General features: G+C 35.1%; 1 protein-coding gene and 1 pseudogene across 2 annotated transcripts in view; one reads left to right on the forward strand and one right to left on the reverse strand.

Annotated features, from left to right (window-relative positions):
• The window catches only part of LOC114301710 (uncharacterized), a 44,802-nt gene extending 41,234 nt beyond the window's left edge, over positions 1-3,568 (reverse strand). Inside the window, 1 exon segment of the mRNA XM_082869028.1 lies at positions 3,558-3,568. Coding sequence (XP_082725154.1) covers positions 3,558-3,568 — 11 coding nt within the window.
• LOC114301698 (aspartate--tRNA ligase 2, cytoplasmic-like) lies at positions 743-23,084 on the forward strand (annotated as a pseudogene). The gene is made up of 12 exons (XR_014329589.1): positions 743-1,382; positions 1,697-1,807; positions 1,991-2,129; positions 4,245-4,535; positions 4,632-4,742; positions 4,986-5,039; positions 9,866-9,945; positions 10,081-10,196; positions 12,200-12,314; positions 13,303-14,347; positions 19,793-19,901; positions 22,849-23,084. The product of XR_014329589.1 is annotated as an aspartate--tRNA ligase 2, cytoplasmic-like (transcript).
• Positions 23,085-24,472: the final 1,388 nt, after the last annotated feature.

Here is a 24,472-nt window from a genome sequence, read left to right on the forward strand (position 1 = left end):
CAACCATTATCTACACACGTATATGCAAATATGTAAGAAATATATAACAATAATATAAATGTGTAGAGATATACATGCACATATGAGAACCGACAGTCATTATAAGCTACTTTGATGACCATGGTGAAATTATTCAAATGCCACCATAAGGGGAGATATTTTGACATAAATGTTTTTGCATCTTGTAGGAACTTTAAAAGGAAGACAAAAAATATTATTTTTATTTTTTTTCTGATGAGTAAAGTGCAATAATATTGAGTCTGTGAGTTTTAGAATTACGATTTGAGTGTGGAAAATTTGTTTAGTTATGAGTTTTAAAAAGAGTTTTGAATTGAATTTTGGAGAAAGTTTTGAGTTTTTGAAATTAAAAAAGTTATTTGATTTAAAAACTTACAACTCATAACCAAACACACAATTTAAAATTCTATTCAAAACTCATATAAAAATTTAAAAAATTCTGAAAATATTTTTTATTTACAATATAAAAATAACATGTACAAAAAAAAAAAAAACTCGAACACTGTTCCGGTCAACCGGGAAACGTCAAGAAGGATGACCGAGTTAGCCAAATTTTCTTACTTGAAAAGGAATTTTTAAAAGTGAATATAAAATTATAATTTGAAAGTTCAAAATAAACACTACACTCATAAAAATCGGTGGAAATGTGTTTGCCAACATAACCAAACACAGCCTTAACATAACTCAAAGTCCCACACCCACGCGTTCACACGCGTCAACAAAAAAGAAGAGAATATATGCCATGGTTGAACAACGCCCTGCCATTCCATGCCCAACTTTGTTCTTCATCCATCTTAAAACCCAAGTCACCTTTCAAAACCCTTGTTCATGATCTCTGCAAATTCATGTCATCTGAACCTCAAAACCCTCCAATGGAACAACAACAACAGCACCAAGAGCAAGAAGAGGGTTCCACTCAGAGCAAGAAAGCCGCCAAGTAGGAAGCCGCCAAGTTGGAGAAGCTGCGCCTCCGCGAGGAAAAATCTGCCTCCGGAGCCTCCGCCGCGGACGCCCCTGACCCCCTCGCCGCCAACTACGGTGATGTCCCACTCGAGGACCTCCAGTCGAAGGCCGTCTCGGGCCGAAAATGGATCGAGATCGCGAATTTGAACGAGGAGTTGAAGGGCCAGAACGTGCTGATTCGGGGGCAAGCTCATGCGATCCGCAGTGTGAGCAAGAAAATGGCGTTTTTGGTTGTTAGAGAGCGGGGATTCACTGTGCAGTGCGTGCTCTCTGTTGCTCCGGACGTGGTTAGTCTCCAGATGGTGAAGTTCGCCACTGGGTTGAGCAAAGAGTCGTATGTCGATGTCGAAGGGACTATCTCTGTTCCTAAGGATCCCATTATAGGTGCTTCTCAGCAGCAGGTATAATAGCATCTCTGTGTCAATTTTGAGAATGATTTGAGATTGACAATTTTGAATCCTCAATTCACCTCACAATGACATGATAAGTGAGTTGGGCCATAGATGATTGAGTTTGTGACAAATTAATAGTTGGATTATGCACAACTTCCCTTAGGGGCCTTAAACCAATTGACATGGATTTGTCCACATCACGGTGGATGAATTTAAGGGTGTCAAGCTTTTTCGTGACGGAATTTTGGGTTTCGTTTTATAAATTATAAGTACGGAAATAACTTGACAATCATGTTTTGATGTCAATGCTTATTGATTCACAGGTGGAAATTCAAGTGAAGAAGCTTTACTGCATCAGCAAGGCGGTTCCTGCCTTACCTATTAACATTGACGATGCTGCACGCGGTGAAATTGAAATTGAAAAGGCTTTACAGGTATGTTTATATATCTTTTCTTACATGTACATCAGATATCTCTTCTTTGGAAAATTGACAGTGTGCCCACTCATTTGTAGATGAGCTTCCATTAAATTTTGTGTTTTTGTATTATTTGACAAATTTGACTTAGGTACTTACCCTCTAAGGGTCTATGTTAATCTAGTCTCTCAATGGGTGCAGGCTGGAAAACAGCTTGTTCGCGTCAATCAAGATACCCGTTTGAATTTCAGGGTTCTTGACCTGCTTGAATTTCAGGGTTCTTGACCTGCGTACTCCTGCTAACCAAGGAATATTTCGTGTTTAGTGCCAAGTTGAAAATGTAAGTCCGCATCTTGTAGTCTACCTATTTTATTTGCATCCATTCATTTTTTATAAATTATAATGTGCGTGGTTTCTTGGAAAACTATACGCCATTGCTTGAAGGAAAGAAAAAGATATATGAAGTAATATTTTCAAAAGTTCTTATATTAGTTATGGTGATTGGGCATGGGGTCAGTTGGTAAAGGGAGCGTGGTTGTGTCTTATGTTTGAACCTGTTCTAGAAAAAATGAAATGAAAAATGAGACTGGATATCGTTTGTATTTACTCATGAACGAAAAAAAAAAATGGTAGTGTGCCAATCAGTGTAACCAAACATGTGGGTTGGTTGGAATGAAGTTCAATAAATTACTGGGTATATTTGCCAATAGTATTGCCAAGCTGAACAGGGCTTGGTCCTTAATTCTTTGGGTGAATAAGTCATAAAAAAACAAAGAACTTACACAACTACAAGGGGCTTGCCCCAAGACCTACACCACCACTATACAAAGGAATAGAGCCAGCCAAAAGCCAAACAAAGCCAAAGAGAACAGGCTAAAAGAAATATACAGCCCTAAACTACATATAGGGATTAAAGACACTTAAACTAAAGAACAGCCCAAAAAAAGACAAAAGGACTAACAACCAAAACACAACTATACCTCAGGTTTGGATCTATTTAATATGTTTAGGGTCCCCATACCAGCTATATGTGGACCATGAACACACCCCAAAATCCAAAAAAACCTGAAGTAACGTCCACACCAAGATGCAAATACTTTCCCTTACACAGCCCGCAAGGGTAGGCCACAAAATAATCGCCAAAACAGCAATACAAAGGATGTAAAACGACTGATGCAATGAAAAAATAAAGGATTTCTTCACACCAGAGGCGCTTAGAGCAGCCATCTTCACTTGCTGCCAGATTCCTATTTCCAGTGGACACATCGCCTGAGAATGATCCCAGCAGCAGCCCTTACTAAGCAAACGTTTCCAGCAAGCAACCTTTGTAACCATTCCTACCAGCAATAGTCTTGAAACAAACAAGCAACCCTATCAACAACACAGGTAAACATGAGCATAACCTATCCACTACACAAAAGCATAGTGTAACAGCCAGGTTGCACCCGAAACACACAGTATATAATCTTACTACACTCAACACACAATATAGAATCTCACTCCTCTCGGAAAAAACATGCTCCATAAACCTGCAAAAAGAAAGTAAGAAAATATAGATATAGATATTAGTACCACTCATTTTGGCCAGTGAATTGAGGTTAGGTACTAATATTTTCCTCACAAACATACTCTCAACCCTCACTGATTGGTCACCCCCCGAAAAGAGAAACCAAACATGCTTTGCAATAGCAGACTTATTCCACACATCTAGAGATTTAAAGCCCAAACCCCCTTCATTCTTTGGTGAGCAGATCTTATCCCAAGCAACTTTCGCACCATACTTCTTAAGTTCACACCCAGACCAAAGGAAAGCTCTAAACAAACTCTCCACAGATTTTATGACCTTCTTAGGAAGGATAAACAAAGAGGTCCAATACACTTGCATAGAGAACAAAACCGATTTAATTAATTGAGCACGACCAGCATAAGTTAAACGCTTATTAGTCCAGCTCTTAATCCTCTTTATTATCCTTTCAACAAGTTGGTCACAATCACTGGCTTTAAGCTTTGTAGACACTAAAGGAACACCTAAGTATCTCACAGGCAGGAAACCTTCCATAAACTGACACAAGAGAAGGATCTCCTCTCTTAACTTTTTCTCACAGCCAGAGAAGAAAATATGACTCTTGCTGGGGCTTGGAGAAAGCCCAGAAAGATTTTGAAATTCTTCTAAACCATTTTTAATGGCCTGAACAGTGAACAAATCCCCTTTGCAAAAGATCATAAGATCATCCGCAAAGCAAAGATTGACAATCTTTGTTTTACCACATCTCCAATGGAACTTAAAATCAGGATGAGAAGATTTCTCAGCCAAAATTCTAGGAAGAGCCTCCATGACAATAACAAAAAGATAAGGTGACATTGGATCACCTTGCCTCAACCCTCTCGCCCCTTTAAAGTACCCATGCAGACTCCCAACCCTCTTGGTCCTTAATTCAGTTTCACTGTTGTGCAGATATTCAAGCAGTTCTTGCTAGCTGATGGCTTTGTTGGGATTCATACCCCAAAGTTGATAGGAGGCTCCAATGAGGGTGGCTCAGCTGTTTTTAAGCTGGACTACAAAGGCCAACCTGCATGTCTGGCACAGTCACCTCAGCTTCACAAGCAACTGGCAATTTGTGGTGATTTTGGTCGAGTTTTTGAAATAGGTCCTGTTTTCAGAGCAGAGGACTCCTACACGCACAGACACTTACGTGAGTTTACAGGTCTTGATGTTGAAATGGAAATTAAGGAGCACTACTCCGAGGTAAAGTTGAATTGTTCACTTCTTGAAGTGCCAAGGCTACCAACTAGTAATGCAATTGTCTCTGTGGTAGTAAGATGCTCTAGCTTCTTTTTACAGGTGATGGATATTGTGGATCGGTTATTTGTTGCAATGTTTGATAGTTTGAATGAGAAATGTCAGAAATAGCTTGAAGCCATTGGGAAACAATATCCATTTGAGCCTTTGAAGGTCATATCGTTGTTTTCTCATTGTAGTTGAAATACTCTACATCATATTTCATTATTGGAAATAATAACATATTATATACGCCTGCTTACCAGAAAACTCTTATAAAAAGTAATTTTAGTGATCACACTAAAATATATTTTACACTTCTGTCTGGGAATTTTTGTGATAATTCAACAATTCTATATGTCTGTAGATAGTCCTATTTTGTTACTGATTATTGGCACTGATTGGATATCCATGTAGTACTTGAGAAAGACTTTACGACTTACATTTCAAGAGGGGGTTCAAATGCTAAAGGTGACACCTCTCCCTCTCCCTCTCTCTCTAATGTATTATTTACTGAAAGCATTGTTGTCAGATTGAGAATCACATTGTGATATTTGAATTGAAATAGTAATTTTAAGAATCATGAATTGGATCAAATCTAGAATCATAAGATTCGGCACAAACTAGCAAAAGATTTTGGGACGTTTTTTATACCTTAGTTTTTCTATAAGGACGTGATTACAAATTCTAATTGGGAATAAATTTTTTGTAGCAAGAAATGTTGGTCCAAATCCCACAAACCACAAATTATTTAAAGACCATAATATATTCTTTCTTGACATTAAACAAATAGACCTAGAAACTGTAAATAGAGTTGAGTAAGATGAAAAAGTAATCTAGAAACATTTATTTTAAAATATATAGTACTTTGAAATATGTGTATGCTTATTATTGCAAAAAAACTAAAAAAATAAAAAGAAAGGGAACCGTCAGGTCTGATTGAGAAACATTTATAATCCACAAATAGGTTCAAGAATGGATTGACCACTGCCAAAAACCAACTATTCAAAATAGACAAAAGATGTACTCTGTAATCTAAAAAAGGCTCTTAACTTTTGGTAAAAATATCTTCTATTTTTTCAGCCCACACACTAACCACATCAAATTCAAGGGAACCAAACACCATGCCTTCCTTCTCCAAACCGATTTTTCGAGAGTAAAGAGTGCATCAGTGCCCTGAGGGAAGACCCACTCAACTCCAAACGAGAGAAGTCGCAAAGACTATAATTCATGTGCCGCCTCATAATCAATCTCCATTTTTCTTGTAAAAGTGGTCCCAGAATTTGAAACCGAACACTTGTTTGTTCTTCTCCGTTACAATTTCTTGTTACATTTTTTTACTGGAAAGGCTTACGTCTTACTAGTAAAGATTTGTTGAAAAATTTCTAGGAATTTCCCCGAGAATAGGATACTGTTAAAATCCACCTACTCTTACCTACTACACACTCACCCACTTAAACCTACTCCACTAAACCTAACCCACTACACCACTACCACCTCACCTACTCCACTAAACCTAACCCACTACACCACTACCACCTCCACTTCACCTACTCCTTACCTACTACACACTCACCCTCTTCTATATATAGGAATCATGAATCATTGTAATATATCTCAATAAATCAATCAATAATACAATTCTCTATTTCTCTTTATATATTAAATTTTACATGGTATCAGAGCAAGGTTAAGAAGCTAGTAATTTTGCTTCACCGGCGGGCGGCAGTCTCGCCTTGGCCGCCCGCCGGACCTCAACACATACCTCCTCTCCAATCACCGCCAATAACCACTGCAGCAACTCAAACCACTGCTAGCTCGAATTGACACCAACTCTTCCAATAACTCCAAGAACCGAGTAGAGGCCCCTCCAATCTGCATCTTCTCCATAATTATGTTGCGAGTTGAGGATAACAGATTTTCCCTTCTCATCCTTTCACTTGCAGAGACCCCAGTTGTAATGAGATCCATACCAATGGTTCCAGTGGAGTGATCTGTTGCAGACTGTTGCAATGCAACTTCCAGAAGACGAAAAGCCTCCATTACATCTTTCTTCTCCACCAATTCTGAGAAGCGAATCCGAGCCAATGCTTCACTGAGACGTATCAGACTCTCAATTTGCCTAGGTGTTGCTGTTATCACCTTTTTGCTGCTGCCTGGGAAGTTTCCTCTTCTTCTCATCTCAACATAACCTCGTGTCAACTGTTCTGCAGCTTCATCAGATAACTGTGGGTGTATATGATTTCTGGCATAGCTCACATATGCAGTTAATGTCGGAAGGTCTAAGACATCCTCTTGTGAGGTCTCAGGATTCTCAAAGTGTAATGCAACAATATGTTTTGCAAGGCGCCTGTCTGTCTGTTCATCAGCCTTGTCGAGAATTAAGTAAATCAAATCAAACCTGGACAACAATGTAGGAGGAAGGTGTATATTGTCAATTACTGACAAACGGGGATTGTCTCGTGAGCCACTTGGATTTGCACAAGCCAATACTGATGTTCTAGCATTAAGTGAAGCAATTATACCTGTTTTTGCTATTGAAACAGTTTGTTGTTCCATCACCTCATGTAACATGCTCCTTGCACTGTCAGACATTTTGTCAAATTCGTCAATACAGCAAATGCCGCTATCACTCAGAACCAGGGCTCCACTCTCCAAAACAGTCTCTCCACTCTCGGGATCTTTAGTAACATCAGCAGTCAACCCAACAGCAGAGCTTCCTCTCTCATCTTTCCACTTTCAAACCCACAATCCTTTTTTTAATCAACCCACTCAACTTTCTTTTATTTTAATATATATCTATATATATCTATGTTTATTCTAATAGATTGCACCGACTCTGTCTACTTTTGCACAAACCCATTTTCTTTTCTTCTTTTCTTTCTTTTTTATTTCTTTCTTTTCATTCCTTTATTACATCTATACCCATATCCATCATCACACTCTTTCTTTATTTATTTCTTTTAATCACCTTTTGCAACTCCCTCACCACAAAATAGAATTTTTATTTTTTTCTCCTATCTTTTTTGTGTTCCCTTTTTCACAATACACAAAAAAAAAACAAAAAAAACAAAAACAAAAACAAAAATATAAAAAATATATATAGCTTTGCACACCAAACCATATTTTATTCATTTCAGGGATCAACCCCGATCACCATTTTACACACACACAAAAAAAAAAAAAAACAAAAAAAAAAAAAAAACAAAACACAACACCCACAGATTTGTTTTCTTTTCTGCAGACGGCCACACGCCGACATCCCTTCTCTACTCTGCCGCCGGTCTCTTCTTCTTGCCTCCGTTCTGGGTGGCCCTTGCCGGTGTTGCCTCCGTGTTTCCCACTCCACTGGGCATGATCACTACTCCCTGCTCCTCCACTGCAGAATATGGCGGACCTCCAAAACGGAACATCACGGTGGCCTTCCGCTTCAGCTCCTTATTTTCCGCCTTTAGCACACTTATCTCTGCTCGCGCATCCTTATACATGCGTTGAAGCAGAGCCAGCTGGGAGTTTAACTGCTGCACCTCATTTGCCCTACTCTGCAGCCGGTTCGACAAGTTTGTAACCGCAGTCATGGTTTCCACACATGACTTCAATGTATACTGATTGGCTTCCACATCCGACTGCACTGCCATTCTTTGCTCCACAGACCGCATCGGAAAGTTCAACGGAGCAAACTCCGGGGCGCTTGGTTGAGGTTCCAGTGCCACCGCACCAGTTCTCTCTCTTGTTGACTCGTTGAGGTCGGGAAAGAGGGTGAGCAGACCGCGGGACGACGAAGCCATTTTCTGGGCAACAGCGTGTTACAGAATATTACCGAGTTTCTCTCTCCGACAACGAAGAATTTGTTTTTCAGAGTTTTTCTCAGTTTCTTGTCTCAGCCTCTGCCTCGGCCTCGGCCTCGGCCTCCGTCTTGGTTAAATAGCCGGGGCAGCCACGCGTATCGCGCGCCACTTGACGCCAGACGACAAACGGGCGCGCCAGCCAAGGCACTCACGTGCCTCGCCATCATGTCCGGCACATCTTTTTATGACTTGGGCTCGCCTTTTGATGGCACGCCTTTTTATGGATTGGGCACGCCTTTTGATGGCACGCCTTTTGAAAAATTGGGCACACCTTTTGAGGGTGCGACTTTTTAGGGGTCCGACAAGACTCTGTAAACTGTCCCGACACTGATTCCGGTTAGCTCCTTCAGGGGTCCGACAAGACTCTGTAAACTGTCCCGACATTGATTCTGGTTAGCTCCTTCAAGGGTCCGACAAGACTCAGTAAACTGTCCCGACATTGATTCCGGTTCGCTCCTTCAAAGGGTCCGACAAGACTCTGTAAACTGTTCCGACATTGATTCCGGTTAGTTTCTACAAGGGTCCAGCAAGACTCCGTAAACTGTCACAACAACTGTCACAACAGTGTCTGCTACAACGGTCCGACATGACCCCATAAACTGTCTTCTACATCGGTCTGACACCGCCATCCAGTGTCCTCTACACCGTTATGACACCCCCATACAGTGTCCTCTACAACGTTATGACACCACCATCCAGTGTCTTCACCAATGGTCTGACACGACCATACAGTGTCTCTTATCCTCTTTTATTTTTATGTATTTTCTTGTTTTGTTACTCTCTCCAAACTCAAGTTGGTTAGTTCCTATCCCCCTTGAGTTTGCGGGGGCTGTTAAAATCCACCTACTCTTACCTACTACACACTCACCCACTTAAACCTACTCCACTAAACCTAACCCACTACACCACTACCACCTCACCTACTCCACTAAACCTAACCCACTACACCACTACCACCTCCACTTCACCTACTCCTTACCTACTACACACTCACCCTCTTCTATATATAGGAATCATGAATCATTGTAATATATCTCAATAAATCAATCAATAATACAATTCTCTATTTCTCTTTATATATTAAATTTTACAGATACACTACAAAATGAAATAAAAATTTTGGTGAAGTGTTGTTCACGTTACATATTGAAGACGGTATAAGAAGGTATTTAGTTAGGATATGCAATGGTGTGGAAATATGTGTCGTAGTTACTGCTAATATATGAGTTCTACCAGTGCTGTTGTGGAACTTCCTTGTTTTCTTTATTTTTCGATGTGTAATACGAAAAAAATAGAAAGGATTGTGTAGAAAACAAAAAAGTCAACATGAAGTCAAAAGACGTTTATGAAAGCAGATATTTACTAAAGTTTTTTTTTGGTTGATATTTTACTGCACTTGTCATTTCCGGCTTATTCACATTCTTATTTCAATAAGACTTGTTTGCACAGGAAGCTGGTGTTGAAATTGATCCTTTAGGGGACCTGAACACAGAATCAGAGAGAAAGCTTGGCCAGCTTGTTTTGGAGAAGTAATTTGCATTTTTCTGACCACTTTATGAAACTATTTTTCTTTTTCTTTTCCACCTTCTTGATAACCTTTTCTTATGCCTCTATTTGAGTATGATATTGTGTATAAAATGATCTGTACTTTCTACTGAATGTAGGTATGGGACTGAGTTCTATATACTCCATCGCTATCCGTTGGCTGTCCGACCATTCTATACCATGCCTTGCAGTGATGATCCAGCTTATAGTAATTCATTTGATGTCTTCATTCGAGGCAAGCACTGTTTGATTACCATTTTCTTTTGGAGTTTTTGTTTTTTTGTTTTAAATTCATTTATTTATTTATTTTATCTCCATTGTCAAATAATATGAGGCACAAATATGAATTTTAGTATGGCCAGTGTACATTCATGAAAAATATTTTTATAATATTTAGAGTGTGTTTGGGAAGCAAACATTTTAACCAAAAAAACCATTAAAAAAGCCAAAAAGTTATATACAAAAAGGTCAAAGATTCCTTTTCTTCTATACTTTTTACACTTTTTTTTTAGCCAAATAGCCATTCCCACACTTCAATTTTTTCACCTCATATTTTAGCCAAAAAGCCAATTCCCAAACCAACCCTTAGTGGTATTGTATTATACATAAACTCAAAGAATGGAAATTAGTTTAAGAACCAATACCCAGTAGTTAGTTTACTTTCTAATTTTCAGTAGGTCCTATAAAAATTTTATTTCAATATATTATAATTTTTTAACTCTCTCTTGTGACTTTCACTTTTGCATTTAAATTGTTATATGCAAAAGTGTTTGTATGCAAATTTTCTTGTTTATTTGTTGATATCCGAATTTAATATTGTTATATTTTGCTTGTTATCCCTACTTTCTATGAAGCATGGATATAGATATGGGACACATGCAGGACACATTGATGCCAATTCAATAAATTATAACAAGTGGGGTACTATTTTTATCTTACTATTTTTTTTTCTTCTTCTCTGAGTAGTGACCAAAGTATTGAAAAATTATTTTCGTATTTATCTTAACAATTACACTCTAATGCTATGCAAAGAATTATTATGATTTCAAAATCATAATAGTTTTGGTATGTGGCCTAGAGTATTCGAAAAGTATTAGATAGTTCTCAAAATTAAATAAAATTAATTTCAAATCATGGATATGTTTAGGAAGTATTGGATACGTATCCACGAAGACCCATCTTTTGCCAAATATAATATTGAAAAGCTTTGTGTAGTAGAAGCTGTGAGGCAACTGGAAGATAATAAAATTCACAACATTTGGAAGAATGGTTTAAAAGAATATAGAAGATAAAGCTTATAAAAAAAGAATACGAAGTAGATATTTTAAAATAAAACTAGTAGTGGTGCTTATGAGATCGTTGGCTGAATTGGTGTTAAAAGAAGTATATTCCTAGTTACATCTTCAGAAAAATGGTGAGTAATTCAAGTTACTTTCACTAGGCATGTTGATTAATGATGTGTTATTTTTTATTTAAATTTCAAAATAGAATAGGAATGGGAGTCCAATTACTCTGTTTCATCAAAAACAGAATGTGATAAACTTGTAGAATATCTGGAGTCCTACAAGTTTAAGAATCTCAAACCGAATATAGTTTTTGAGGGCAGGTTGGCTGTTGGTACTACTATGGAAGAGGTGTATTCCTGGTGACATGGTAGATATTTCGACTTAAATTTTTATATGCTTGTACCATGAAGTACCCTGGTGAACACAATATCCAATGGGATAACCTATACTTCAAAATAGTGGCAAAGCTTGTGTATCATATAGATCTGTTATCCAGACATGCCTGCACTCAGATGCTAATTCTGGAGGCCATGTTTTCATATTGTACACCTGTCCATATGAATCTGTTATCCATATACCTGTACCGCAAGCTCATCTTGGAGTCCATATATCCATGTTATAGATCTTGCATATATTCTGCCTCCACCCCAGATGGCTTTGTTACTGCCTTTGTTATTATCATTGGTTATTATTAGTGTATTTCTTATTCTCTATGTTGAACTACTGCTTGTTTATGTCCACTTATGCTTCCCATAATATTCCCTAACATGGCCCTTTTCTCCTTCTCTATTCTCTCCTTCATTTGGCCTGCATAATGAACTTCTCATTGAAATATATAAAAATCACCTACTAAAAAACAAATAAATGATTTTTTTTTCTTATTCCATTTATCCCTTTTTTTGGATCATTATACATTAAAGCTGACTTTGTTTCTCTGTGCCTTCATCTTTAGGGGAGGAGATAATCTCTGGAGCTCAACGTGTCCACGTACCCGAATTCTTGGCAACACGTGCAGAAGCCTGTGGAATTGATGTCAAAACTATATCAACATATATTGATTCTTTTGGGTATTTCTTCATTGACCATTTTGTCGTATATTCATTTGAGTTTTTTAGTTGCTTTATACTTAAAAAGTTAAAACAAGTTGCCCTACCACTCACCCACAGCCAAGAAAAGGGGTGGGGGTGGGGAATACCTCCCCCTCACTTAAGAAGAAAATATTAATGTGTGTCAATTATAACAGAATCATATTAAAAGAATCAAATTTCAGAAGTACTTCCTTTTGGATATGCTTCTTTAATTTTATGTTGGCAGTTGACCTGTACAAACTATGTGACATTTGAAGTTTGCTTTTGCTATTGCAAAAGACATCAACTATTAAATTTTGGAAAGTTAGTTGGGATTGTTTCATGTTTTGAATTGATGGTGTGAGACTAGCCTCGTGTTAAATAAAGAAAAAAAATTCAATATATGATTACTAACTATGTGCACACTTCGGTGGCTTGTCTTCATAATTTGAATTTGTTATCTTTGTGCAAACCATTGTGTATAATACATCCATCTATTTAATTAGTTTGGTTTCTTGAACCATTACACATGAAATCTCAAAAATATTCCACGCTTAAAATTCGACCTTGTTAGGTGCTTTTTTTTATCATTGTCATTGTTATTAATTATCATTAAAACATTTTTTTTTCCCCTGATGGTGATGTAGAAATTTCTTTTATGTGATACTAGTTACTGATATTATTGCATTTTCATGATCTCAATCTTGGCATGGTCTCTTATTGTTCTTTTGTTCAAATACTTTTTCAGGTAGCAATAAAATCAATTATGCATTCTATTTTATTTTATTGTTTTGCTTTCAAGTAAATGATATATGCAAATTGCAAATTTCAAATCATTGAAAATGGTCTGGTGGAAACACTCTTGACCTTTCATAATCAATTACTTGGTAGTCTAGTGATGTATGATAAAGTAGTTATGTTGTGGACATCCAAGTTTTCATGACTAAAAATGACGTGCCAGATCTGATTCATGGTTGTTCTTTTGCAGGTATGGTGCACCTCTGCATGGTGGATTTGGTGTGGGATTGGAGCGTGTGGTGATGCTCTTTTGTGCCCTAAACAACATCCGCAAAGCATCACTCTTCCCTCGTGACCCTCTCAGGATTGCTCCATGACATTTTATTCTAGTAGCGTGTTCTGCCTGACTCTTTTTTGTCACCAAGATTGTTTCCTCTGGATGTTATTTTGTTGGAAATGTCTTACCAGATAAAATTTACTAGTTTTTCACTGGAAAAAGTAACATTTACATACATCCCAAAATTGTTCATCTTCATTATTATATACGCATGTTGTCCAATTGCATTGCATGTGGTCATTTGTTGTGCTGTGCAGTTTTTTCTGTTTCTATTTTCCTCATTGATTTACACCTAAGAAGTTATGTCATGCTCATATCAAAATAAAACCTAAAAAAATGTTATTAGGTCCTGAACTAGGCTACTTGTATCAATTACGTTGTCCCTCAAGTGCATAATTTCCTAATTCTTTGAACAAGAACTTCCTACTTTAGTTATTTATTTTCTTCAATTGTTAAATGAAACTTTGTGACAAATGATGGTATCAATATTACCATCATTTTTACTGCATCCGTCCCATATTAATAGTCGCTTTTGAAAATTTTAAACTTTTTAAAGAAATATAACCATTGCATTTTGAATTCAAAATTTAAAGGGTTAATTTCAAAAATATATTTCTATTCTTATTGTTAAATATATTTATAATGCAATTGACGGCCTTGTCATGATTATGGCATCGATAAATGCCAAATTCCTTAATTGCATTACTCAAAACTTCCAGCGTCTAGCAGGTAGCTGAGAATCTTTACCGTTGGTTTTGAATTTGGATCGCATTTAGATTTGCTTGGGTTATATTTTGATTCAGAGTAATTAATGTCAGTTTCAGTGGGCAGATATTCATTGTGAAACAGAGTTGAGGTTTCATCAATTGTGAAGACTATGGATAGAGTTTACAATTTTGTTAGTGCCTCAGAGAATCATTGTTTGGCTACAGTTGGCTTCAAGCGGATGCTTAATCAGGTATGCAATGTCTTGGTTTATTCTACTAGAATGTGTAATGCACAATTGGTTATCAAACAGTTACCAAAATTATTACTTTCGAAGGAGTAAGCTGATTAATTTTAGAAATTAGTGGAGGTAGGAGTGATATCATTTTAAATATGATACCTGTGGTACCATCTGGTCTGTTATCTTCTAATGTTTAGTATCAATTTGTTTTATTAGGGTAACGGTCTTTAATCCTGCATTTTATATGCCTAGCAAACCAACTAGTATCATACATACTAGACATTGGAACTTGTGATTGCTTTTGATGAACTATTTCTTTTATAGGAGCATGCTTCTTACCAAATCCAGTTCAGTGTGCTGGAGAGGTAGTATCAGTGATAACTATTGTATTTTGCAATTTTGCAAATGGATTTGAGTGAGACCAAAATCCATCCAAATTCTAAATAAAAATGTTCTCTTCCATGTGATAATCCAACGGCCTATGTTTAAAGTTAATGCAAAACTATGTTGTTTTGGGGGTGTCATTTTAATGTCGTTTTACTTCAGTTTTAAGTCGAACTGTTAGATTATGTACACCTTGTGACAAGATCAGTGTAGGAAAATTATGGAAGAGAAACCGGATTCGTTCTCCCATTTCAAGTAACTTGGTTTTGTTGTGGTCTTGCAGTGTGGCAAATTTGGGCAAAGGGTTTATCAAAAGCAGCCGATTTGTCCATACAAAAGTTAAATATTTTACTCCAACCTATATTATGCCTTTTTAAAATTCATTATATTTTGAAGAATTCCTCCCTAAATCCATCACAATGTACTTCAAATTTCACACGAGAGAGAGGGAATACTTGAAATTTCTTGCAGAAAATTAGTATATTCAAAACTTTATATCTGCCTCAAGATTTCTTTCATGACTTCTTTGAGATATTTATATTTTTTTTCCGGATCAAGGGCTAGAGGGTGTTTGAACGCCAAAAGAATTCTCTTTGTTGATGTAAACATAAGTTTCTTCGCAGTTTGGGTTTTGGTAATGGCCTCAAATCGGGGTAAACATATTCAGTATTTTGGTTTCAGTTTTCTGAATTCAGTTTTTTGAAAATTAAGTTTTTTTTTTTTGTTTTTCGTGTTTTTTTGTTTTTAGTGAATATTTTTTTAATTTTAAGTAATTTTTTTACTTTTTAGATACACTTTACTTAGATGTATCTAAATAGTAAATATTTGTGAAAAAATATTATAATAATTTAATAAATACACAAAAAAGTACTAAGTTTTCGTTTTTTTTGTTTGTATTTTTTGGTATTTAATGTATTTTTTGAAGACTTTTTTCACAAATATTATATTTTTTAAGTGTGTTTATGTTAGGTGTATCTAAAAATTTTAAAAAAAATTACTTAAAATATTAAAAAGATTCATTGAAAACATTAAAATATGAAAAATAAAAAAGTAGAATTTTTTAAAAATTATTTTTTAAAAACTGGAACCAAACAAGCTGATTGGTGTACAAGAATGAAAGTATAATAATTTACATTTTCCCGCTAGCTTGATCATATTATTATCTTTTGTTAATTTGAATTTGAATAATGCTATATTAGTGGTAACACGTGCTATGCACGGCATATAAAAAATTAATAATATATTTTTATACAAAATAATATTAATAGTTAATTTTTTCTATGCAAATTATGAAAACAAATAAGATTGAAATTTACAAGTTAAGCCTCACAATTTTATCACAATTTATTTATTATTTTTTAATTTGTCACAAATTTAATCATTTAATTTTCAACCGCCCTTGCTAGAATTGCAAATTTAGGTGAACTTAACACAAACAAAATCTAAGGAATGAATATTGGTCTCATTTCAATTATAGCAATATGATTTAAGTAAGAATCCAAATTTGAAATTTTATTTTAGGATAAATTAAAAATACACCCCTTGAGATTTGCTTAAAGTATAAATTACCCCTTATGGTTTGGAAAATTACAACACCCCTTTGTTAAAAAATTTTATTTAACAAAATTAACTAAAAATATAAAATTCATAATTATTCTCTTATACAATAATAAAATTATCTAAATTGTTAATTGAAATATGTTTCTAACATTATTAAAAGCTGTTAATTGATTTGATGATTTATTAATGAAAGGGGCAATTTGTTATGAAATTAAAAATTTCAGGGGTGGAATGTAATTTTCAGAACTACATGGGCAATTTATATTTTAATCAAACCTCAAGGGGTATATTTATAATTTATCCTTTATTTTAAGAATATAAAATTAATTTATAGACTAATCATATTGTAATATGTATTAACAACAAATTAAACAAAATAAAAAAAATGAGAAAAAGAATTACAACTTTCAACCTTAATGAAATGATAATATTTTGCAATTATAATAGTATATATATAGATAAATCATAGAATAGATCATTATTTAAAATTTATATATTATGGGATAAATTATTATAATTTTAAATTTAAATTAATGGAATGTTTTTCATATTTAGTGCCCTCAAAATACTTTATATTTTTTATTTTATATATATAGATATATATATGATATACTTTATATTTGAAAATCATAAATTTAGAGATATTAAATATATATATATATATATATTTGCTTGAATGAGAGCTATAGAGGATTTTTTTAATTATTTAAAATCAAAAAATTAGAAATTTTAGTTTGAGATATTGGAGCTTCCATAAGACTTGTGGTTATAAACCCCTTTTTAATTATATAATAGATAGATAGATTTAATAAAAATTTATATTTGTTTTAGATATTTTTTTAATACACAATTTTTTTTAAAAATAATTTAACAATCTCATCACTAACCATAGTATATGAGAGAAGTTGAAAATGGTGTAGCAATAAGTATGAGAGAAGTCAAAAAGACTTGTGGTTTGGAAGAAGTCAACAAATGCTAAGATTTTTTTTTAAAAAAAAAAAAATCAAAAAATTAGAAAATTAAGATTGGAATATTGGAATTCTCACAAGGCTTGTGGGTTAGAAACTCTTTTTCCTTATATAATAGATAGATAGATTTAATAAGAATTTATATTTGTTTTGAATATTTTACAAATTATTTTTTAATAAGAATTTATAATCTATTTTACAAATTATTTTTTTTAGATTTTTTATAAAAATAATTTAGTAATCTCATCACTAACTATAATGTATGAGAGAAGTTGAAAAGGGTGTTACCAATAGATATGGGAGAAGTCAAAAGGCTTGTGAGTTGGGAGAAGTCAATAAATACTAAGATTTTTTTTAAATTCAAAAAATTAGAAAATTAAGATTAGAACATTAGAACTCCCACAAGGTTTGTTAATTAGAAACCCCTTTTTCCTTATAAAATATACTAGCCTATCACCCGTGCTATGCACGGGATAATTATAGATATTTATATTTGTTTTAGATTTTCTTTAATATACAAATAATTTTTTTTAGATTTTTTATAAAAATAATTTAACAATCTTATCACTAACCATAGTGTATGAGAGAAGTTGAGAAGGGTGCTACAGTAATTATGCACGGGTTGTATCTATAATTATTTGTATGAAGAGATTTTGACCAAAGTTCTCAAAAGGCATGTGGAAAGGAAAAAGTTAATAAGTGTTGATTAGGGGATTTTGACCAAATCAATAAATGCAGGCATGCACTGCAAGAAAATACACTTTTGGCGACTAAAATATTAGTCGCCAAAAGTATTGATTTTAGTTGCCAAAAGACTTTGCCGACCAAAAATTTTGGTCGCTGGCTTTGTCGAGGATACATCGTCGCCGAAGGTATTAGCGACTAAAGAACATTTAGTCGCCAAAAGTACTACAAAATTACCGACTAACACGTTAGTAGGCAAAAGTAACAGCTATTAGCGAGGAAAAGAGCCTTAGTCGCCAATGACTCACATTAGTGACTAACATATTAGTTGCCCAAAGGGTGCATTAATTTGTTTAACTTACTTCTTTAGCTACTAAATCTTTTGTCGCGACAACTTAAAATATCTACGGCGACGAAATCTTTTGTCGCCAATAGTATTATTTCAGCTACTAAATCTTTACTCGCGGAAAGGTTCATTCTTGTTTGGCTACTAAACAGGTTAGTCAGCTATGCTTTTTTATTATGTTTGGGCGACTAAAAATGTTGTTGTCGCCAAAAGTGTTTTGAGTTGTAGCTACTAAAACAGTTAGTCGCCAAAAGTGTTTCGATTTGTTTTGGCTATTAAATATTTAGTCGCCAAAAGATTTATTTCTTTTTTGGCTACTAATTGTTTTGTCACCAAAATGTCATTTTATATTTTTATTTTGTTTTTTTCATTTTAATAAATTTTGCTAGAACCTGTATGTATCCACCGCAACCTGTAATAGGTATACAACCTATATATATTATCACCTATTCCGTAATGCATGTTTCACTTACAACCATCAAACAAAAAAGAACACCTGCTAATGTATACTTATATACAAACCAACTATATATATTCCAATTACAAATAATAACGTCATACATTCCAAATACGTTACCAAAACAATGTCCTCCTTACACAACATTTTTACTATACTGCGCATTGTAATGACCATTTGCCAAGGTACAAATTACCATGGTGATATGTACCACGACAAAAGGTAATCTATATATATACCATCAGAGTAATTAATACAAGCTCCAAAAATACTATGTACCCCGCCATAAATTATATGTACGATGCATCCAAATTCCACGGTTCATTGATTCTATACGACCAGAGCAATTAATAGAAGCTCCAAAAATACTATGTACCCCATCAAAAATTATATGTATGATGGATCCACAGTCCACACAAAAAGTATAGGACGACAAAAAACTCCCCAAATTTGCAAAACTGTGAATTATCTTCCAGACAAAAAAAATAGAAGATCCACATGTCAATGCCAAAAGCCATCTACACAACAAAAATTACACCCATTAGTTACATCGTAAACAAAAATTGTAAACAAAAAGTTATAGCCATCTACAAAACACAAATTGCAAGGATGTTAATTGTAATTGAAATTGTATTTAACTATAGTTTGTATTTAGGAATTTCAATATACTTTCTTTACACTTTAAATTGTATTGAAAATGTACATTTGAAGTGCAAAGAAATTTCCCAAGTCAAGCATGAGCCCCAAGTCAAGTTTAGTCTAATGTGTAAACATATATGTATTTTATTCATAAATATACATATATAGAGATGCTTATAGAACATATATTTTTGTAAGCTTTAATACATGCCATCACAACTTTATCAAAAAGTTCTCCTTTTTTCACTTGTTTGCCAACCTCTTCAACCATTTTTGTCTTACCTACCCCTCCTAGTCCATGCACCCCAATCTGTTTTGTGGTTCACAAATTTAAAGCATTTCATGCTTTCAGGATCTGTTTTGTGGTTCACAAATTCTTCAACATACATGTGCTAATTATGTCCCGTTTGTCCCCACAGGTCCTATTTGACACAAGGAAGCTACTCGTGCCATCCCTACAGTGGTTCGGGGGCTGCTTTCAAATTTCGGCCCTCGAACGCCTTTTTCGGCTAAGTTTATGGCGTTCTGGTAAGACGAGATTTTACAGAGGAGACTAACTGAACTAATATATATTTCCAATATGACAATAATGAAGCTCATAATTGTCCAATGTATTGAACATGGTCAATAGGGGGAAATAGACCCGAAATTATGTTGATTACAACCCAAATAAAGTCATGATTTAATGTTGACAACTCCTAATGCACAATGAGGGTTTCATTAATTTTTTTCACGTATTACCACCCTTTATATTGTACTAAATCAAAATTCATTCCAATTTAACTTTATTCAATTAGTCTTAAATTTGAAATGACATTCAATTGGATATCACTGCTAATATAGTAACTGGCCTCCTATTCATAGGCTCATCGTATTTGCTTTTGGGGAACTTAATATTTCATTGAAATCATGTGGTTACCTTATGGAAATCAGATTCACGGCCTTTGTGTAATGTATCAAAACACCACGTCGGCTGCTGCAAAGTCTACTCACTTTATGCCTCAAAACCTATTCGAAGCACATAACAAAAACAAAATTTGCATAGCAACTTTAGAAAACAATTCTATGTCAATATGATCCATATTTTTTGTAGAAGTTGAACTAGCTTGTCAAACAAAATTCTGTTTACCGAATAGTAGGATGACCATCTGAACCCTCCAAGAGGGTTGTGGGCCGTGACACCACGTCGTTCAAATGATTGAGTTGTACTTGTTGTGCCTCCTGTGCTTTTTTTTCTTCATCGACCTGTTTGATGAGCTGCTCTCTTTCCCATATAGTTTCCTCCCGATCTCTTTGGCACTCCTCTTTCTCCTTCAAGCTCCTCGTGATCTCTTCAGCGCTCCTCTTTCTCCTTCAGCAATTCCTCGTGATCTCTTCGACGGTCCTCACGAAGAACCTCCAGTTCCGCTCTCATTGACTCCATATGTTTATCACGTGCTCGTGCCGCACTAGAAGCTGTGGAAGAAGGTTGTGGGCCTATCCCACATCCACGCAAGTAATTTTTTTTTCCCTGAGAACTTGCCTTGATATTTCTTCGTGGGTCAATGGCATCCCCGCATCGGTGGCTGCCACTTGTAGATTCACCATATCATCCTGTCATGGCAAAAAAACAATAAAGTCAAGATGGGAGAAGGAATGTAAAATAACTTTACTAATAGATATGCAACACACTTGGTTTCAACATTCAATACTCACATGTAGCTCACCACATTTGGGGTCAATCCAATCTCCCGTCTTCTTGGACTTGTGTGCTTTCTTATAAAATTCAGGAAAATCTATATCTCCATCCTCATTTTCCTGTTAGGTTTGGAAAAATTCCATTGATGAATTAGTACATGGTAATATTCAAAATCAAGAAGAATCAATCATCCATTACATTAGTAAATTAACTTCTCACCATAAGCGACATTGCTATAAGAAATGATCGCGATCCACTTGTATGATTATAGGGGAGCATACCCCTATTTGCTTTACCAACTTTTAAGCGTTTCTAAAAAAATAAGAACAAAAAACAAAAACAAAAAAAAATTAGTGAACAATTTTTACATATTAAAACATAAATTAATTTCAATAATAGGGTTTCTAATTAATTTGTTACCAAGTGAGATTCGTCTTTCCAAGCAACATCAATCATATATTTCCAGTCCTCCAAGCTCACTCCACTAGGCGGATGACTATAGGGGTCATCAACACCATTTTCCTCAAGTTCGAGGAACTCTTGCTTTAGATTGTACCTCCAATCCTTGCATAGCAAATATGCCTTTCTATCGAGGATCTATTGAGCTTGTTCATCATTATCAAAATCATCGCCGATAACAAACTTGTCCTACAAACATAATAAGAGAATTAGTATAACAATTAATTTATGCAATTACAAATAACATAATGAAGACATTATGGCAAGATGATTCTCATACTAGCACCGCTTGGATGACTGCATCTTTGGTAGTTTGATCAATTTTTCTCCATGACTTCACACTCTGAAGAGGGCACAACCATCTAATTTGAAGGCCCAACTCATTCGTCGCTGGGGTGGCATTCCCTCCTGTGATTGTGTTCAACACCCGATTGACATAGACATGTAATTTCTCCCCCTTTCTCCTAGTAATTTTTTTTTCACTCCTTTGCCTAATGTTGGTTCTCGTACACGAGTTGACCTCGTTTTCCCTGGTACAAAAAGGGAAAGAAGTCACAAATTACAAACATTGCTAATGAACTTAAAAAAAAAAGTGCTGGTTGTGGGTCCTGTTAATTTTTTCGCTGCCTACTGTTGCTGCCAGCTACTGTTTGGCTGCATAAAATCAAACATAAATTATGCTACAACTTGGATTTCGCAGCTATCGATGCAGCTGGGGCAACATTCAATTGGCTGTTGCTGCTGTTGTAGCTGATTTCAAGGTTGTTTAGCTAATATTTTATTTGTTGTGGAAGTGTCCTTGTTATGTGCAAAGTAATGTTTGGTTTTTTTTTTCTTTGTTTCTCTTGCTCTTTATGGGGTTTTCATTGCCTTTCTTGATGACTTATGCACCCAAATAAAATTAAAAAAAACAAAATTTTTAGCTTACAACTAAGTTCAATGCTCTTACCCACTCCACCTAGAGGTGTCTCGTCCATCACTGTTTGTGTATCATCTGGTGGTTGCGTCTCATTAGAGAATGTCATCAAGGTGCCAATCTCCTGTGGACATACTTCAGAGGCTGATAATACGTTGCCACTTGTTGCTCTCTTCCGCCGCCCCATCTCGATTCCAGGAACCATGGTACCTACATTACGTAACAAACATACATGAATAATTGTTCTTGACAGATCTTTTGCATTACAAAAAGTCTACTTGCACAAAAATAAAATACATAAAGGTTCTCAGATGAGAGACCCCCTCTTGTCTCTGTTCCATGAAACTGTCTGTGTTTTAATCATCTTTAGAATTAATGTGCTTAATTATCACTGATAAGTACTATGTTTGTAAATGGTGCAGGTACATGGGAATTAGGATACTAAGTGAGAGGCTTGCAAGGGAGGAATCAAAGTGATAATATCTCACTATTGCAAAATTTTATTTTCAAGGGACATCAACCTGTATGTTTAGACACGAATTACTTATTTGAGTTGTGTCGTCCAAAGTAATTAATGTTTTCAAAATTGTTATCAGACGATTTGATTTATCATTTACATTGAAAATTTTATTAATATAGTTGTTGGCTTTCTATTTTATTGTTCATGTCATATATTAGGTAGATTTCAAGTGACAAATTATTTGATTCCTCACAGAGTTCTCCCCCCCTTTTACAACAAAACCATTCATTATTCATAATGGCAAGCAATAAGTAGAAACCAAAGCAGACTTATTATTTGCTTCAAACAAAACCAGATAAGGTGATTAAGGTTGAAAGGGTCTTTATCTACCTTGATTTGAATATTATCTAACTCAGCTCTAGAACTAATGACCCTGGTAGATACATCACTGAAATCGTTTTTATTAAGATTTTTTAACACAGGTTTAAAAGACATAAGTTTGCAGCAAATCCTAAACATTCAATTGGATGCCCTGCACTGATTTGCACCAAATCCCATGGACAGTAGGTAGAAATTCTTGGTGATCAGCCCAGAAATTAAAAAATTTAAAAGGTTTCTTAGACCTAGGCCGTTTTTGAATGATGGTCAAAACAACAGGAGAATGATGAGATGGTCCTGTAGGATAGAAATTGGCATGGGAAGAAGGAAAACATTACAGCCATTTATCATTGACAATAACTCTATCAATTTTGGGAGCAATATATAGACCATCAGTTTGCTTGTTAGCCCAACTGAATTGACAACCAGTATAAGAAATGTTATCCAGAGAAGCTTGAAGGAGGGTGGTATTGAACAACTCTTGAGCACTAGACCAAGTATTAGACCCCCCCAACTTTTTCATGACAGAACCTAACAACATTAAAATCCCCTATCCAAACAGTTGGGATGTTGGACTTTTGGGAAGCAATATCAACCAAAGTGTCAAAAAAATGACTTCTCAAAATGTTTGCGAACGTGTCAACTAAATTTCATGCCGTTCAAGCAATCAACACAGGGACAACGGATTTCATCCTGTGGCCCTAAATTCTTCGTAGCAAACTCAATAAATGACTGAACACCTTCTAGATACTCTTTACTTTTTAGCCTATCTTTGATCATCATCCAACTCTTGTCCATTATTGGAACAGTACACATCAAGCAAAGATGAACTTGGGAATGAACGGCAACTTGGAAAAACACGCTGTACTGGAAGAGAGCTTAAGTAAGTTTAAGGGTTCGATTAGCATTGCAATAATGAAGTGAACGAAGTAGTAATAACAGATCGGGATGTTTTGCCTATTTGTCAATTGCATATAGTTGGTTAATTTCACTAGTAACGTGGCATGCATTCATATGCAAATGTGACATACATGAACAATTCTATGTGAAGTCATCTTAGAGGGAGACATATAATTGTATCTTTATGTAAAGAGAAAGTAAATTTCAACTATAATTATATTTTGTATTGTTCATATACTAAAAAAGTGTGCAAACAAATTTATTTTCATATTACAAATTACTTAATTTAATTACATGGATTGATTGTT

The sequence above is a fragment of the Camellia sinensis genome, chromosome 5 (genome assembly GCF_055761805.1).
Source record: "Camellia sinensis isolate YWXY chromosome 5, ASM5576180v1, whole genome shotgun sequence".
NCBI classification, from domain to species: domain Eukaryota; kingdom Viridiplantae; phylum Streptophyta; class Magnoliopsida; order Ericales; family Theaceae; genus Camellia; species Camellia sinensis.